General features: G+C 40.6%; 2 protein-coding genes across 9 annotated transcripts in view; both read right to left on the bottom strand.

Annotated features, from left to right (window-relative positions):
* PPP3CC (protein phosphatase 3 catalytic subunit gamma) overlaps positions 1–11,337 on the bottom strand; it is a 63,987-nt gene extending 52,650 nt beyond the window's left edge. For all 4 annotated transcript variants that reach the window (XM_020780314.3, XM_020780313.3, XM_020780315.3 and 1 more), the window contains exon 1: positions 11,086–11,337. In XM_020780314.3, the coding sequence (XP_020635973.1) occupies positions 11,086–11,140 (55 nt within the window). In that variant the 5' untranslated portion in view covers positions 11,141–11,337. The remainder of the gene's footprint in view (positions 1–11,085) is intronic.
* Positions 11,338–15,621: 4,284 nt separating this feature from the next.
* Positions 15,622–20,001, bottom strand: part of SLC39A14 (solute carrier family 39 member 14) — a 34,653-nt gene continuing 30,273 nt past the window's right edge. For all 5 annotated transcript variants that reach the window (XM_020780308.3, XM_072979197.2, XM_072979196.2 and 2 more), the window contains exon 9: positions 15,622–19,429. In XM_020780308.3, the coding sequence (XP_020635967.3) occupies positions 19,283–19,429 (147 nt within the window). In that variant the 3' untranslated portion in view covers positions 15,622–19,282. The remainder of the gene's footprint in view (positions 19,430–20,001) is intronic.

Genomic DNA, 20,001 nt, shown 5'->3' with positions numbered 1-20,001 from the left:
ATATACAGCTATGAAACTCATTCGTGACCTTGTATTACTTCTTAGGCTAAACTACCTTACAACGATGTTGTAAGGCAGCGGTTCCCAACCCCCGGTCCGCGGCCATGACAGGAACGGGCTGCAGAGAGAAATCTCCCACCCCCCTGTATGCACTCCCCCCACGCACCCAATCTCCATTCACAGCCCACCACCTGCACACATGGGTGCCCCGCCGCTCTGCGCACGCCCCTCCGCACATGCATGAGCATGTCCCACCCCTCCCCAAGCGTGTCCCTAGTGCTATCCTGCAACACTTTACTGCTACTTACCACCCTCAAGCATACACCATCTGAGGAGATCTCGGTGAAGGGCCAGGCTCCAGGCAAAACATCATCCACAGAGCTACTTCAGACACTACACACTTTGACTCCTGTTTGAACAGAATGCTGTATATTCTACACACCTAGATCAGGGCTGCCTGTTATAGCCATTTACAATTCCAACAAGTTGTAGCAACACATGCAAGTGCAGGTACCAGCAACTACTGCCAACACAACTGGACTAAATCAGAACTGAAGCCAACACACTGACTGCTTCATATGGCAAGCATAAGATAAACACCTGAGTTTTCCATCTCCAGCCACAAAATATGCTTTGGCTAAAACAAGCAATCTGTTGAAGCCCTCTTTAATTGTATGGTATCCCAATTCATGCAAATGCAATTACTGCAAAATCACAGGGTGACCAGAGTCCAGCAAACACATACACTTTCAATAGACTAGCAATACTAGTCTATGGTTATTTCCTATTCATACAATGCTGACGCCTTTAAGAAGTCATTACATGTATTATCCATTTCTGTGCCAACTGAACTTACAAAACACCATGCCATTGGCTTGTACTGCCTTTTTAGGTGTTCTGCTTGTACAGTTTCAGATCACACAAATATTCATATCCCATCATCCTGACTCTGTTTCAGGAAAATATTGGTGGAAAAAAAATCTCAATGTTCTCCACAGCAGCTTCTATAATCACCTACATTTCTTTTTATGCCCATTGTAAAAACATTAATCACTGATGATAATGTAAAAAGGCCAATGCTCTCTTCTGTACTGTAAATGCTGATATGCTTTATTTCAAATTCTAGTCAATATCTGAACAATGTAAAATTTCTAGACACGCCATGTATAACTACTGTATAGTCAAGTATCAGTTCTTCAAGGTTTTCTCCCAGACTATCCATAATTTTTGCACATAATATTTAGATAGCGACTGATCTTTAAAAGTCAACTTAGGACTGCATTTCATATCCCCTTTTTCAGTTTCTGAAACAGTACTATTGTCCTCATCATCACTATGTTGCACTTCTTATTTCTCAACATTGCTGGTGCCTGGGAGTGTTAACAGCAGTAATGTTTGCTTTTTCATTGTATTCTCTTTTGAGTAGCACCTTCTTTCTATCGAAGTACTTGTTCCTGAATAACAACTTAAGTTCTTTGTGGTTTATATTGAGATTTTTGTGGATGCCTAGATATATATAGGTTTTCTGCTCTCTAAGCATTGGATAACTGTCGATTAGTGAGCTCATAGTCACTGTCCAGAGAATTTGCCTGTTTTGATGTAGATAACAGCACATTTATCAACACCAAAATACATACTGATATCTGTACTGTAAGACTCAACTGCGTTGTTGTTAATCCATAAAGTTTTCTTCCTGCATGGTAACATTATTTAACACAGCAAGGATGGGGAAAACTTTTTCAGCCAAAGGGCCAAAATCAATTAATTTCATAGATGTTCTTGTGATCTGCATTCCTTTGGGTTGCCCAAAGGCAAAAAGTAAGACCCAAACTATTTATATTAAAGCCCCTGTTACTGGTAACTAAGCCTTAGAAAAGGTATTAAAATATTTTAGAATGGGAAGAAACATGCAAAATATGAGATAAGCCAAATAATAATAGGGAAGGGGGCACAGCCATTACAGGATCCTGGAGGACTGAACTGACATCATAGGAGTGGCAGATTCAGGCCAAGGGCTTGAGGTTCTTCACTACTGCATTGCAGGCTATGAAAAGGACATTACTGGGCTCAAGCCAAGATTCTGACCACTTAAAATGGCAGTTCAAGAAATATTCCAATGTATATGTTATTTTTCCTCATAGGTTCTTACCTTTCTTATATCATCCTTGAAGGGCCAGAAACCAGATAACAGATGATATTTGGATAAACACACAACCTTTGAGTTTTTATATGTATGCTCTGTATGTCTTTATTTCATTAGTGTTCTCTAAAATAGCTATCTGAACCAATTTCTCTCAACAAACTACATCTTCTGATGGCATTTCCCATCCTTTTCTTCTCAGTTGCTGAAGGATTATAGGGCACCTATATTTCTCTTTTTCTTCAGTCAACAATGGATATGCCTACTTGCCCTTTTGCCATTTTCTTTTCAGTTCACCAGTCTTTAGCTACCATGGAGAAGCTCTGGCTTTTGCTCAAAATGTTTCTAGGAAAAGCTAAAAGTGAAGGCATTATTCAGACAATCTTCCTCTTCACAGAATCAATATTCTTTTCAGGATAGCAAATTTGTGCTAGAAAATATTTTTAGTATCCCGAGGCAGAAAAAGAGGGAGTCTTTTGTGAACTACACACATTGCTATATGGCACCAAGTCATATCCAACTTCTGAAGATGTAAGAAATGTAAGGAGTGATTTTGTCATTGCCACCCCCTAGCAAGTTTCCATGACCAACCTGGGCCTGTAACCCAGATCTTCTGAGTTCTAGTCCATCACGCTATACATTACATCACACTGGCTCAGAAACCCAGACTATTCTCAGATATTTTGAAAGCAGATAAAAAAGGAGGGGTATCTGGAGAGAAGAAGAAATTTCATAAAATAAAAACTTATGAAATAAAACTTAAGCTCTACTTCCAGAATATGAACTCTTTTGTTTCTAAGAAAGTTGGCAAATAAATCTGTACCACCAATGTATTTATGACATTGAAATATTTTTGCAGTTCAAAAGAGAGAAGTGAAAGAAAAAGTACTATATGAATACCTTAGTACAAAAACTGCATTTCAGTACATCTCCTTAAACGATTTTTATCTACATGCCATTCCATCTCAGTATTAATACTATTTACATTTCCAGCCTGCCCCTCTTCCAAGAAACTGAGAACAGTCTATGCAGTTGCTTCTATACCCAGTTATCCTTACAAGTCAAGTACTGTATTTCAACCATTTTATACAATACCACATATCTTTCAGCAACTGCACTGTTTCACATTTTTACTGATTTTCTGCATACATTTCCAAATATTCTTTAGTTTCTTCTATTTGATCCAGAAAATGAAGTTATCTAAAACAACCAAGAGGTAAGAGGAATCATAAGGTACACTTTACAAAGCAATACTGTATACTTGGGACATTCTCAGATAGCCGCCCCGAGTAGACGTTGTCTAGAGGGGCGGGGTAAAAATTGAATAAATAAATAAATAAATAAATATCAAAAAGTTATTACACAATGTGCAATATTTCCAACAGAGAGTCTTAAAAGTGTTACTGATTTACTAATCTGGTCAAATGTAGCTGCAATGTTGTCACTACACTGAACCTTGGGTCCAAGATCTAGATAGAAAATCTTATGTAAAACATGGCTTTAAATTAATATTTCATTCATCATTCCAAGACAGAAAATATTTCAAAAGACTGCTTTCAATTTTCAATGTTTCAAGCTTCCCATTTTTCTAAGTTAAGAATATGTTCCTCCTGCTCTTCATAATTCCTCCAGACTGCTACCTGTTTGTATTTCTCATTTCAGGATATATATACTGAGAACCATTTGCCCTTCTTCTAAACACAGCAATAGGCATGAGTCATGGGGATTCCTTCTAAAATACTACTCGAATGGACAGAATCCAAAAAATTGTATGACTGATTCCATTCCACACACTTACAGAACTAAATGTTATCTCAGCAACTGTAGATTCCCAACCCCAGCATTTGCCAAGCAGAGACTTACAGTGCATACTGGGAGGCAGAATGGGATACTTAATCTTTCTCCTTGTTTTTCCCTTCAACCAGATAACATCTGGTCTTAAACACCAGTCTGGTAAAGTATGCAGCACAGGGGAGAAACAGCACATCATGGGCACTAAAAAGCACAACCATCTGTCAATTACCTCTGCACATGGTCTCTTCCTGCTACATGGCTTCTACCCTGATGGTACACAAGTACACAAGGTTACCTAGTGAGCTTCATGACTCAGCAAGGACTGAGACCAGGTCTCCTTGATTCAACAGAATGTTACTTTGTGGGCCCGGGAAGAGTTCCAATGCAGTGGCACCTGGTTCTCAAAGACAATTTGTTATTTACTAGTTTGTCACATTTACATATATTTACATACATCCCATCTTTCCTCCTATGAACTCAAGATCGTGTACATGGCTTTCTTCTTCCCCAGTCTATTCTCAGAAAAATCCTGTGAGGTAGGTCAAATTAAGTGTGACTGGACTTGAGAGCATTCATTCAGTTTTGTGACCAGGCAAGGATTAGAAACCAGTTTCCTTAGTTCTAGATGAACACTTTAACCACTGCACCACACTGACTATAATGCAATAACTTCAAAAATGGGGATCAACCACTGTTTTGTTTTGTTTAACTGTTTCTAGCAGTACAAGAGGTGCTTCTAGGTACAATTCAAAGCCTATTAGAGCCTAACCTGAACAACTGCAAATCCTGTCTCCCCCATTCCCGCTTAAGATTGTCACTATTTCTTGCTTTGAACAGCAAGACAGTGTTCCTCCTTTCTATTTCTGTAACAATCTGCTTTTTGTGATATCTGAACTGATCTGAGGATCTTGAAAGTCATTCATGTGACTGCTATGTTGGTCTAATAGAACTACTGATCTAATATGGATTTTCACAAAAATCTCAACCAATGAATTGAAGTTGGACACACCCAGGAATCTTGTACTAACTGACATTCATTCCTTCTGTGGTTGACAACATGCTTCAGATTCGACAAGAAGGTAGTCTAGCACTCAGCATTCTAAACCATGAGTGAAATTCTCCAAACTTTTCCTTTGCACTAATATCTGTCATGCACAAAACCACTATCACTACAAGAACTACTCACTCAATCATGAATATTGGACAAGAGCCCCTTAGTAATTGTTCGAGTCAAAAACAGATGGAAACCTGAAGTGACCACAATTAAGTACTGTATGTTCCACATCAGCAATTCTAAGCCCCTTTATATTGCAGAGCACCAATCTCTCTGATTTGCTTACTTCTTTGCAGACCACTTATATTATTGGTGTCACACAGGAGGCTGCCTGAAATGTTCACAAATTAATATGCAACTCTTGCACTGGCCAAGCAAAAGCATCGGGGGGGGGATTGTTTTCAAACAACACTGTTTGGGAGGAAACCCTTAAAACATCCATTTATGATGCAGTAATACGCACAATGGGAAACAGTTTAAACTAAGCCCAGGGTCATCGGAAAAGGACAACTTCCTAAAAGCTACATGATATCAAGTTTTTCACAAACTGTCAATTTAATAATAATAAGAAGAATACTTTAAAACAATACAACCCAAAACTTCTGCATTTGAGAGCAGCAGTGCACATGCTTTTTAAAATGTGATCCCCCCAAGCCAAAGCAAACTCATTAAATAATTGACACAGTTTGTTAAATCTTCTTTGCCATCTGCTTTTTGTAACTGGATAGTGTAATTAATTTTGTAATATACAAAATCTCCCTTTTAACAGGTTTGCTGTACAATACTTGCAGAGAAAAAGACATAATACAAGCAATTAGATATTCCATTACCAAAAACTAGACTGTCCATTTTTAGATATAGCATTCCTAATATCTCTAGCTGGAAGGGATAATACTGAATAAAATTATTTCTTCTGGAAAAAAAGGACACCAACCTCAGACTAACCTCCTGACAAGACCAAAATAAATCTCAGGATTTAAGCTTCTGCATATTACAAAGACACATCACTACAGTATGTCCACTTACTATAAATGTTCTGCTCAAAATTAGCCAATGAATTTGTCTTTAATTTGGAGATTCCCTTGTCATTTAATTTTGGGATGTTACAACAATGCTATTGTATTTAAGTTTAAAGCAAGAAAATCTGAAATGAAGGGCAGCCTTGTCATTGTTATTTTCTTGACTCGGTTTGAATTTTTAATTGATTTTACAGAATCACTGGATAATATTCAAACTCTAGTGCTTTATTGCATTTGAATTCTTCCTTTCCTCAGAGAATGAAAGAGGGCCAATCCCATTTTGTACAACCACTCTGTGATACAGAATATTAGGCACACTGGTTCTGTTTCCCACTTCATAAATAAGGGTCTCCTTACCAAATAATTCTGATTTTTCAGACAGCACAGTGGTGTCAGAACATGCACACCAAAAGAAAATCTAGCATATAAACATTACAATCTTGCTGTGAGTCAATATGGTCAGAATACAGAACACGCCCAGCGAAAACCATTGGCTTCCAAGATTTGACCAACAAAGCAGCTTTTCCATCACTTGGGATGAGGAGAGCAACCATTGTTAGAGTAGGGAACTACTCCAGCCTATGCAATTCTGTAAGTACAGATGCTTTATCAAAATATATTGAATGTGCACAAGGTTCAAGTCTCCTTGCTATTGCTGGTTTTTGTAACCAGGCAAAGGTTCCATCTGCTTTCACAAATTATTTGGATGTATGTTTGAATACCTTCACATCACAGACAAACACAGGGAGAAGAGTGAATATATGTTTGTTGTTCAGCTGCTTTCTTCCACCAAGCATTCAGCAAGGCAGACATTTGGTATCAAATTTCTAAAAATTACATTAAGGGAATCAGTTCTGCTCACAGCTCACTCCCAAGACGTTCTGCAGAGATACTCCTCAAAGCAATGTACAGCATTTTTAAAATAAAACACTGGCAAAATAAAATGCTAATGCCTGGCATGAATCTGTATAAGAGTGATAGTTGGCATGGAAGGAAGGAAAATACGCTGAGTGAATGGGTTTTTAATAAAGATCACAAACAGCATCATTTAAAAAGTTCTTATTTTGCAATGGCAACACAAAAACCTACCGAACAAAAATCTTTCTTATTTAATCAGATGGAGACATCCTCAATGCAAAAAAAAAAAACAATCTAGTTTCTTTTCAGATTTCAAATGCACCTATGACAAATATGGTTAATCACTTTGCAATCATGTCATCTGAAAGAACAGAGCCCCAAATAAAGTTTACTGCCACACTGGAAAGCAGGAGTATGAACCAAACCAGCAAGAATGTAAAAATAGCTTGAATATGCCTCTGTAGCTCAAGCAACACTTTATAGTGTACATTTATATAGTGGATATTTCCTCTGATGTTCCAGATCCATTTCATGCTCCAACATTTAGATATAGCTGAGCCACAACTGATCAGAAACTTATTTGCTAAGGGCTAAATTTTCTCACGTCTGCCATTCAAGGCAAAAGGTTCCTGTTAAATCCTCTGTTTACTGTCCATATGTGCTCTAGTAGCAAACAGTCATTACATGGTGTTTTGACTCCCCTTTCCTCCAAAGGATTTTGATAAATGCACAAGGTACGCTCTGCATTTCATCTTCAAAAACAAGAGAGCTGGTGCCTAATCCAAGACTACTTGGTGAGTGTCATTCGAATCCAACTCTCTGTGGTCCAGGTCCAACATTCTTTTACATCACATGGGAAACTCCCTAGCTCAAAGTTCAGCCCCTCAGGTTGCAACCCTGTTATTCCAAAGTAACCTTCTCTGAATCCAGTGAGACTTTGTTCCAGATGAGCTAGCCAATCACTACCCTGTTTCTGCTCTCAGCAAAGGAGGACTCTTTAAGAGTTACTTAACATAGATTAATCTAACTCTTAACATTCTCAGAGAAAGTGTACCTCCCCCCCACCCCGTTCTTCCAATGAATATTGAAAGAAGAGCTCAAAATTGGTCTAGAAATATTATAATTCACTAGTCACAAAGAAACCTTCCCATATAAACAAGTTCTAATCATGTCCTAAGAGTGGCAGGAACTGACTGGATCACTCAGTGAGTTAGACATCCGATTGCAGAGTCAGAGGCTGGATGTTTGATTCCCCACTTTGCCTCCTGTGAGAACAGTCAGCCTGTGTGGCCCTGGGAAAGCTGAACAGGGTGCAGGGTGCCCCCAGAACAGTGGTCAGGGAACAGGGGTAAATTACCCCAAATGGGGTAAAAATGAAAATCCTGGGGGTAATGAGGATGAGAAGAGCCCCAATATTGATGCTCTCATATCCAAGATGAAGCAACATCATTTCTCCAAAATCTGAAGTTTTCAAGTAAGTTGAAGCTTTCAAAGTAATTTTGAATAGATTCAATAAGATTTTGAATTCAAATAATGTACGATTTCCTTCCTTGCAAATCAAGGGGGTAATGTTGGCGTATATAAATTTTGGGGGGGGGGGTAAAAGGTAAAAAAGTTCCCTGATCCCTGCCCCAGAAGAAGGGAATGGCAAGCCACTTCTGAGTACTCTCTACCTAAAAAACCTTGGAAAAATTTGCCCTACGTCAGAATTGACAACATTATACAATAAAAAGAATGGCTGGAGGGTATTGCCCAAGTAGTGCCCATGTGTTAATTATTTAAAAAAATAAAATCTTCATATGCACAGAAGAGAGAGAAGAAAAGAAGCTGGAAATTATATTCGTTCACCAAGAATTCATATATTTTAGATCAACATTATCTTTTGATCCCATCACAATATACAGTATAAAAAAAAACCTTAAACTTCACTGCAAGCCAAGAAGTAAGGATACAGGCATGTATACATACAGTATGGTGCCAGTTCCCAGGGTGGGACAAACAGAACAGATAATAATGAACAAATGAAAAGCCTCCAAAAGATGGCAACAGTTCTCACAAGAATAGCTAGATTTCTTCCAGACAATATCTGCAACAGAAAAGATCCAGGACAGGCTAGCTGATATTACAGTAAGGTATCCAGGTGGTCTTAGTTTTCATATCTTGAAGAGCAAGGAGCTAAGAGAACACATCCACAAGTGATTATCTAAAACAGATATTTCCCCAATAAGTGGGCATGAGAGACAGCACCAGATTAATTAGGACAGCTAAATCTACATTGTAAAAGCCTCCCACTAATCCAATGGCTCCTCAATTAACATTTTGTCCTTATGCTTATTAACCATTTCCCCTACAACCAGCTATTTTGAAATATCATGTGTCCTTTGAGGCACACAACTTGTTGGTGGGTGGGTGGCTATTAAAGTATGCTAAATAAAACCAGAAGGGGTTTTCATGGAAGGTGGCAAAAAGTGATTGTGATGTGCCTATAAGGGCTAGAAAGACTGGCGCTGGGGTAAAACATGTGAGCATTTGGAAATGAGGGACTCAATGTGACACAGTTCCACTTGGCTGTAATCAGCCACTCTTCCCAGGAATATCTACGCTTCTATTCAATTACGAAACTGTAGCAGACACAACAATATTTTTTTTGTCTTTTAAATTCCACATGATTCCAAATATAATCTTAGAACTGCAGAGCTGGAAGGGACCCTGTGGCTCTGCAGCCAGAAACCTAAACCACTGAGTTATCCAGCCATTCAAGTACTGTATATTTCTGTTTGTTGCAGGATCAGCTTCACTGACAGATAAATTTATTAGCTCATAGTTATATCTAATTACTAGAAATGCTCATATAATGAGAATACCACATGGCAGTTTAAATTTTTTTAAAGTCAGTGAAATCACAGGTTTTACAACATAATTTTCTTTTTAAAAAATAAGCCTAAATGGAATGTCCATGCATAGTGGCAGTTTATTTCTGAATACCAGATACTGGGGGGAAACAGTAAAAGGAGGCCATTACATCAATTCCTTCCTTGTGAGCCCCCAGAGACACGTGGCTGTCTACTTTCAGAAGTTCCCCATCACACAAATAGTCCAACATAGTAATCTGTGTATTCCATACAAAGATTTTTGAACCGATCCCTTTGGTCGCCCTCTTATATACTCCCCAAGTAGCTTTACAAACACGCTGCAAGCACAACAAGGAGAGAGAAAAAAAAACTTGCCACAAAGAGCTTAAGTGAAAAAGGCGCAGTCTTTTGAAAATGATACGGTCCGACAACCTAGGCTCCATCGCTACCTTTTTCCCTCGTGAATGCTCCTTCTTCTTCTTCTCTGCACCCTCCAAGAGGAAATCCCTTCCACGTTTCTTGCCACAACCCGGCTTATTACGAAGCCAACCTCTCTTGACCCCAAAGACACACAGAAGACCAGCTTTTCTTTTTCCATCCAGATCAGCGCTTCCTCCGCCCACCACCCTCTCCATCTCCCCTTTTTCCCTTCTCTGACAATGGCTGAACACCCCAGAGGAGCCCACCCCACCCCATCCCATCCCACCCTCTTTGTGCCTCAGGCCTTCTGCAGATCCTCTCCTGTCAGGAGAGAGGAACCGAGAGAGGGGCCCAGAAGGAGGAGGATCCCTCCTCCCTTAAAGAAAAGGGGGCCACTGGAGCATCATGGAGGGATGATGAGGCAAAGGAAGACCAGCCCTCCTGTAACCGGAGTCTCCAGGGGGCTTTCGCAGGTGCTGCTGCTGCTACTGATAATAATAATGATCCTCCCCCCCCTCAGCATCATCACAGGGCTGCTACCTTAAACACACACACAAACCTCCATCCTTTCTGTGGGGAATGCATAAGACAGGAACTGGGGCTCCGTGGGCGGTGGGAAGGCTCGCCCCTCTCCCTCAGAGAGGAAGCCCTCATAAGAACAATGATGATATTGAACAACTGGGTGCTTAGGGCCGTCGTTCCGCCCGCTCCCCTTTCTTCTTTAAGGGCAGCCTAAAATACACCCCCCAGCCCCCCCCCAAATGGGAGCCCAGCCCTTCCCCCCTCCTTCACCCTCGCCTGAAATGGGGTGGGGGGGAAGGAAGACCACCGCATCCAGGTCGCCGACTTCTTCCTCCCTCTGAGGTAAAGACGACGACGACGGCGGCGGTTCTCCCGACCCCTCCCCCGCCCGGCTCGCCCCCTCCCCCGCCCGGCTCGCCCCCTCACCCTTCACGATGCGCTCCGTCGTGGACTGCTTCCCGCTCTGGGCGCGCCCGGACATGGTCCCGCCGGGCCCGTCGGCTCCCGGGACCTTCCTGCCTCCCTTCGGGAGGGGCCGGGACTCCAACGGCAAGGGCGGCTGACGAGGCCCAGGCGGCGGCGGCAGAGACGCAAAGACCGGGGAACCCTCTCAGTGCCCGGGCGGCGGCGGCGGCGGCGGCGGCGGCGGCTCCCTCCACCCGAGCCCCCGCGCCTGCCCGCTACCACGCATGCGCCAGAGTCGCGAGTCGCTCTCCTCTCCTCTCCACCCTCCCCGCCACACTTCTAAGGTAGAAGCTGTCAAGGCCGCCGTCCCTTGGCTTCTGCAGCGCAGGCGCCTGGCGCGACTCTCTCTCTCCCTCCCTCTCCTTTTCACACTCACAGCGCCGTTACGCCTGCGCCAAAGCCCACCCGGCCTTAGGAGGCTGCCTCAGCCGCGCGCCCTCTGATTGGCCCGCGTCGCGCCTGCGCCTGCGGAAAGGAGGTCGAGGAGACTGCCGTGGGGGGGGGGCGGGAGAGCGAGGAGAGAACAGCAGTTTACGCTCGCTTGGGGTCACGTGATCAAGCTGCGGTCAATGGATTTCCCCTCTTCCCCCCCCCACACTTCTTCCCCTGCCGCCATTTTGAAGGGGGGGAAAGAGAAGGAGAGTTGCTAGGAAACGAGCAGCTGGATTTGGGATGGGAAAAGGAAGCTGCTTGGGCGTGCAGAAGAAAAAGGCGGGAGGAGTCGTCGTCGTGATCATCATCATCATCATCATCATCATCATCATCATCACTATTATTATTATTATTATTATTATTATTATTATTATTATTATTATTATTATTATTATTATTATTATTATTATTATTATTATTATTAACCTCGGTGCAGTGGGATCTTACACAAAGAGACCTTGAAGCAGCATTTAAAATCCCATAAGAGGAAAAAGCTGTGGCTCGGGCTTACAGTTAGCAAGTGGCAGGCAAGAATCTTTGTCTGGATCAGCCCGGCTTTTTTTATTTTGGGGGGGGGGCGCTTTGATTAGAGATCCCATAGAGACAAGGAATGTTAAATTGCTCTGTCTCCATAGAAACAGCACAGACCTTGTAGCATGCTGTGTTTTTGGTCTATCCAACATACATATACAGTACACATATAGGGTATACATATACATCCATATATATTTACACACACACGTTTGCATATGTATTCACACACTTAAGCTAACATCCTCTCCGTGCACAGGATGAAAGTGGCTGTAGTCTGTAATAATGCATGCAAAAATAATTCTGCTCTCCGTTCAGCAATTCTACTCCAGTCTGTGTGGTATTGTGGCTGCGGCGAGTCTCTTAAGATGCCTGACGACTCGCCAGTTCTGCTGCTGTCTGTTAAAACACCTACTACCCCCTCCAGAAAGATTGACTCTTGTTGTTTCTGCTGCCCTAGACGAGTGCGGCTGCCCATCTGCAGAAGGGCTTTCCGCTGATCTGCTCTTGTTATCAATGGTAATTCCTGGTAACCCCACAGAGGTGGCATCTGCCCAAGTGGGCTCTGGCTTAGCGAGAGCTTATGCCAGCAATAAACATTAACACTCTGAGCTGCTGCAACAAGCTGTTGCTGGTTCCTTGTGCAACAGACTAACAGGAGTGACCCCTTCCATTTCCTCAGGGAAAAAAAATACTACTTTCATTGAAAAATGTTGCATTTCTTATTGCAGTGGAAAGTCTTTACAGTAGTTTGACTTTCTCAGTGTTTCATTTATATTCTATGTTGCTGCCCTAATTGAAGCAGTTCAAATATACCAGGTGATCTCCCCTCTCATCCTTTTAGTTTGTAAGCCTAAGACAAGCCCCCCTCTTCTCCTTTTTTTTCCATTCAGATGAGAGCTGCTTTGGCAGACCATATCTATATTTATTTAATGAGCAGGGTAACATTTTACAAATCCCAAGCTCCGTTCTTTATGAGGCAAGGAGCCGACCTATTTTTTTTTCCTGTTTAGTGAGAGAATCCATGTTAAACTGGTTGTTGAAAATGGTTTCTTCAAGTTTTAGCCTTGTTCCCTTAACCCTCGAGAAGTTAAATCTTTGCCGGAAAGCTATGAACTGTGGAACACACAGTGCCTTCTACATTTTGTACACATAGAGGCTGCATCTCTACTTGCTGCAACTAGAGCTTAATACAGGGCAAAATTTCTTTGCTAATAATGTCTCAATCTAACAAAACACATACCCTATTTTCATTCAGTAGAAGATAGGTGAAGGTAAATGAGTATCTAATAGGGGAGAGCTGCTGTTTCCTCCTCTTCCGTTTTGTAATATAACTACTGTATTTTCCTTGTATAAGACGCCCCCCATGTATAAGATGCCCCCCACTTTTCTAACCCAAAATTAAGAAATCTAAGTGGGGCTTAGCAAGTGGAGGGGAAAGCAGGGATCTAAGCCCTGCAGGATCACTTTGATCCCCGCTTTCCCCTCCACTTTTTTCTATCCTCAGCTTACTTCCATGTATAAGACGACCCTCAATTTTTATTCTAAAGATTTTATACAAAAGTATAGTCTTATACATGGAAAAATATGGTAATTTTAATATTGTAAGGTGCCTTGGATTCTCTCTTGAGGAGAAAGGCAAGGTATAAATATTTTAAATGAACAAATATTAATTAATAAATAAGCAAATACAGCAGGCAGGAAACCCCCTGCACTCTATGAAAGCGAATTGAGCATGTTTAGGTCATTGAGCTTGGAAGGGGATTGAAAATGTTTGGGTTTTTTGGACTACAATGCCCAATATCTTCCAGCCAGCCGTATTTCCTTGTTCTGCTCTTGATGTAAGGTCCGGGACATGTTTTACCCTGATATACAAGAGTATTTATTCTGTCCGTGAGATACAGTGGACCCTCTACTTACGGAATTAATCCGTATTGGAACAGTGGCTGCAAGTCGAAAAGTCTGTAGGTCGAATCTCCATTGACCTACAATGCATTGAAAACAGATTAATCCCATAACTGGCAGTTTTTATTCTGTTTTAGTTCCATTTTGGTTAATTTCTGGTCTGTAGGTCGATTCTCCGGCTGCAAGTCGAATCTAAATTTTGCTGCCAGAGAAGTCTGTAACTCGAAAAGTCTGTAAGTCGAGCCGTCTGTAAGTTGAGGGTCCACTGTAGTAGATGGTACTTGGAGGTAATGGGAATGTCTTATATTTATTGTTTCTCTTTGAAGGGAAGAGCAGAAATCTAGAATCACTCCTAGAAGAAGCACTTGGAAGTTCATGCAGTGCCCTAAAATCTGTTCAAGGTCTACGGTAATAGTAACATCTACAAGCGTGCATATGGAGTATAGCAACCTAGGCCCAAAGTACACACTCGGTCAGCACTGCAAGCATCACTGCCATCTTCTGTTTAAAGAGCAGCTCTACATCTAAAGCCAGTTTTTGGGCAGGCCATTACAGGTTAGTCAGAAGGGCTCAAATAAGCAGTTGCCATCACTTCATCCAATCAGTTAACATAGGGTTGCCAATTTCAGCATGCTGGTTTCTACTGCTTCTGAGCTGATTTCAAGGATCTTCTTCTTAAGAACACAGAAGGCTACCGCTTAGCAAGTCTTATGTTATTTACCTCTTTATTGCAGTATTGAGTACTACAGTAGCTTTGGGGCATTTCATAGAACTGTCTTTTATCTTATTTTCAGATCCTTTTTCTTTAAAACAAAATGGGCAACATAAATGGGTTGTATTCTCGTAGGCTTTCACGGCCGGGATCCAATGGTTGTTGTGGGTTTTTCGGGCTCCTTGGCCGTGTTCTGAAGGTTGTTCCTCCTGACATTTTGCCAGTCTCTGTGGCCGACAGGTCCTCTGAAGATGCCGGCCACAGAGACTGCCGAAACGTTAGGAAGAAAAACCTTAAGAACACGGCCAAAGAGCCCGGAAAACCCACAAGCATAAATGGGTTGAATCCAAAATCATCTGTATATGTTGCATTAATGAACTACAGCCCTGCTAGACCTCCAGAACACAATAACCGGCGAGTGTTCACAGTACCAAATAAACCTTCATTCCAGGCTTTCCTTATTCCTCCATCTTTTAAACGCAGTGGGTGGTGACCAATAAGGAAGTTTCTTTGTGCATCCTGCTTTTGTTGGTAGGTTCGTCCTGCATATGTACAATGTTGTGCAAAGATGTTTTCATTCCCCCAAGGTTATTAGATTTACCTAGCTCTTCACAGTAACTGAATTTTAAAACTTATCCTTTTTATCTGTATATCATTATCATATTATATTTATTTGTATAATAATAATCTTGTTGCCTCTTGCCCCAAAAGCATTTTCTTGGTGTAACTTCTTAATTCTGTGAACTGCCTTTCTACATTACTTCATAAAATGGACCCCTACAGAGATAGTTTTTTCCTTTGTAAAATACTGGAAGAATAATATCAAAGGGTGAGTATAATTTTTAAAGATACTTACAAAAAGAAATAAGGATTTTGTTTGCATTTTTGTTAAGTCTTTTTCAATGAAAATAAAGCACTTTTCAATTGTAATTACAGAATATAGTTTATTTATGGAATTTTACAAATAGGTTTACAAGTCACATGACATAAGTTATGTTCTTTGTTTCAACAAGTTTTCTTACAACACCTGAGTTATTCAAATACTGAGATGGAAAAAATAAATCTAAAAATCATGACACATTAAAAATAAAAATAAAACTTTGCTTATAATTTGGTCAGTTTTTTTTTTCTCCCCTCAAAGGTTACATGAGTCTGCCACAAGCTAGGGAGAGACAGTACCTTTCCTGTGCACCCTTTAAAATAACATCTGCAATAAATACATCCACAGCCTCCTTAAAAATCCATAAATACTAAGGTTTATTTTATTTGTTTATTTATTTAACTTATATGCCACCCACACTACCAAAGGTCTCTGGCTGGCATATACAGTGCCTACTTCTCTTACAGTAAGTCCCACTAATTTCAGTAGAGCTTGCTTGTGAGGAAAGTTGAGTAAATCAGGCTGCACATGAAATGTATAGGTGGTTTCATAATTATTTTCATACACCGTAATAGCTGTCAGAATAGATTTTCATTCCTTTGTCACGAAAGCTGTGTAACTGGCATGAAGACACCGAACAGGAGTTGTGATTCCTACCTAGTTAAGTGTCAGCTTGATTTCAGAAGTGACTTTAAAATATTGATAGTAATCTGGTTAAGCCTCACTAGTGGAAAACTGGTCTTATTTGTTCAAAAAGCCTCTTCAAGAAAAGCCATGCAATGACATAGTATGGCCAGATTATATATTTGTGTTCACATTAAAGGACAGTAACCATAGATTTAGTACCGAGTTAGTTATTCACTCCTGACTTTTTCAGAAACAAAGGATGATCTTTGATTTGGTATATTTATTAACATTATATGAATAAGGATGCTTTTAAAAAAAAAACTCACAGAAAGCTACGGAGAAGGGGCTCCAGTTCAGGCAGACACATACACTGATAAGTGAACTTAAAAGTAATGGTCAAAAATATTTTTCCCATACTGAACATAAATATAAATAAAGTGCCTTAAAAACTTTTAAGGTGGTGGTATTGAAATGATTGTGGTAATTACAGAATAAAACTGAGTTAATGGCGTTTAACAATATATGTTGATTCAAGACAACAACCAAAAATGAGTATGTAATCATGCAGATACAGTGTAAGCTTTTTTTATTCAAAATGGAAACAAAGGTCGTAACAGAACAGCAGAAATTACAATTCCTGCCAAATGCAAACTGTAACCTTTGTAACTTTAGTTATGCTAGAGCCAATTTGTTGGTAGAAACAAAGAATAATAATGAATGCTATTCAGTGTGTCTAAAAGATTATGTAGCATTTTGCAATGCAATCCCAGTCTGGTGTGAGGCCATTAAATTTGCTTTCTTGGTTTTAAGTAAATATTAAGAAAATCACCAGTTGTCAATAGCATCTTCTATTTTAGCTCAAAGTGACCTGAGCATGGAACACACTGTGACTATCTCAAGCCTTGTCACAGTTGTATTTTCCATAGACTAGGATGATGACTATCCCCAGCAATTCCGTTGCTACCTGAGCTAATAACAGTAAGCCTGCAACTTAAATTTTTCAGGACTGGCATCATTGACCCACCCATTACTGGAAATATTAAAGTTACCATTTTTCGCTCCATAAGACGCACCTTTCCATAAGACGCACCAATTTTTTAGGAGAAGAAAACAGGAAAATATAATCTGTTTTCTTCGCTCCATAAGACGCACAGACTTTCCACCCCCCCTGTTTTGTGGGGGAAAAGTGCGTCTTATGGTGCGAAAAATACGGTATATTCTATCCATGGATCATGCTCAAACTGAACATGGTTGATGGCAGTATCTATTTTCTACTGAGCTGTTACTTTACTAGGAAGGAAGAAACCTCCTCGAAGGAAGAAACTTGTTTGGACCAAGGAAGATACAATTAAAGTTCCTCCCACTTCCTATGATCCATGGATGAGACAGCAGAAGCAGCTGTAACAACGAACAAAGCAAGGAAGGGAATACAAGCCATCATTCCTGACCAACTTCCTGGGTTTTTTATTTAATCTTGTTTTTCTGCAGAAGAACTTCCTGATGGGTTCCACATTAATTAATTACAAGCTACAGAGAAAGAAGAATCTTGGTAGGAGCTCTAGTGGAAGGGGAGAATCAAACTCCAGGTCAACCTGTCCACCATGAGAATATAGTGGGGATATGCAGCCATCTTCTGTACCCCTAGTTTGTGGGGGAGAAAGGGAGGGCAGCCAAGACAACATTAGTTCCCTTATGCACCAGGAAAGAGGGATTCAGACACACCGAGACAGTGCCACAAGATATAAAAGCCTGGCAGAGACAGGCATCTCCTTAGCTTGGCTGCCAAGGAACTGGCCTTCCTTTCGTTGATAAAGCACAACAACCATTTGCAAAGAAACGTGAAGAGGAAAATCTGCCACACACTGAAGCGGAAGGGCTTGATATTATCAATATGATAATACAACAGTTCACCTAGTGACTCTGAAATCTAATCCTACAGTAAACTAGTCTAAAACAAACTGGCCTACTCCAAATCTGGGCTTCAGTTTCATAGACAAGGCTTTCACACCAGACAACACTGTTCAACTGCTTAACATTTCAGATGTTGCCAGACATAAACAGACTCCTCATTTGTCACACTCGTTCTACAGAAGTTCACTTTTGAAAAAAAATAGCTTGCTCCATAGCATGCATGTGAATTTGTTAAAATAAAAAAACAAAACAAAAGGAAGGGCTAATCTTGTCCCAAGTATTGGAGGAAAAAATTGTACTTATTAAAAGCATAAAAACATGATGGGGGAAGGAAGAGGTAAAAAGGACTCAAAAACATTTCCTGTGGGAAATTTAGAGCTATTTGTTTCCTTTTAACCCAAATGGTTTTACAACTAATGCTGCAACCCACTTAATGAAATCTTGAGTCAAATCTTTTACATAACCAATACAATAGGCATACATCTGCACGAACGTCATTGTTTTAGGGGAAAAAAATATTTTTCTTGTTGGAATTAATCATACATCTTGCAGCAAGCATCTTCTCTCGCACACACACACACTCTTGCCCAGAACCACACCCACACATACATATATTTCCTCCTTCCAAAGATTCATAGCACTCACAACTTACTAAGTTTGCATACCGTTTAAAACATTTATTGTTACCCTACATTCACCTTTTAAAATCTGGTGCATCTTTTAAATTTAACTAGCCAACCGAAACAACCAAACACTGACATTCAGTTTAAAACTCCAAAATATTCTCTGTTTTCAGCAACTGTGGGGAACAGGCGCTCCGGGGCTTCCAAACCACTGGCACAAATCCTGTACCCCTCCCCAAGGGTGTGTGCATTCAAACACCTCTGGCTGAGTAAGAAGGCAAAAGGAAACTGGAACCCTTTTCTTCCTAGAGTCCATCTGAAGGCAAAGGAGAAAAAAAAAAAACAACGAGGGATGTTGTTGCTATACTAAGAAATGGTTCCTAGGCCACTTCATCCTACAATGAGGAGTTTAGAGTCACACAGCATGTCAGTCAACGAGGAGTTCATGAAGCAGGCTTAAAGAAACATGCCTCTTTCTGTAATCCTTGGTGGGATGCTGTGCTTTTCACAGTCCGTATACCTGCAGCTAGCATGTCTCTATCCAAGCTGGATCTGTCCCGAGTACATAGTGAGCAGCAGCATGATGGTGAATCCTGTTAGCAGTCCCGCGTTCTGGATAGCAAAGGCCATCAAAGCACTGCCACTTCTTTCATCTTCTCTGCTGACTTCATTCATCTCTGGAAACTTATTGGACAAAAAAAAAATTGAAATTATCAAACCGGCAAACCATTCCCCTCCCCCAATGCAGAATGCTACAATGATTTGGAATGTACTAATTAAGTCTTCTGTTTACTTAGGGCTGAATAAAAACATTTGTTAGGAGCCAGGAATTAAATTTAAATAGCAACAAGTAATTCTGTCCTAATGGCATGGATTCAATTTAGCTACAAGTTTAGCTGGATTAGGGTCACGTTCACGGTTAAAAAAAAAAAAAAAAAAACTTCACAATTCTGATAGTTTCAGAATGAGACCTGGAGATGCAATTACAGAAAATGTAGAGTTCCACCGCCAGTGGTTTTCTAGAAACACAAGCAAATGTGCAATGTCACATGATTAACATTGACCAATTTGGCAATTTGCGGTTGGTGGTGACATTACTCTCACTACACTAGCAGAGCTATAGAACAGGATACTGACCATTCATTATAAAAACAGAGGATCAGACAACTACAAAAGATGACACAGTTGCATACCATCTGGAGGGAAGTAGCCATACAATAGGTTGAAGCAGAACTGTAACACACACAAATATATTG

The sequence above is a fragment of the Pogona vitticeps genome, chromosome 8, assembly GCF_051106095.1.
Source record: "Pogona vitticeps strain Pit_001003342236 chromosome 8, PviZW2.1, whole genome shotgun sequence".
In the NCBI taxonomy this organism is placed as follows: domain Eukaryota; kingdom Metazoa; phylum Chordata; class Lepidosauria; order Squamata; family Agamidae; genus Pogona; species Pogona vitticeps.
Note: the sequence above shows the minus strand (reverse complement) of the source record. Positions and strands in the feature narration are given on the sequence as shown.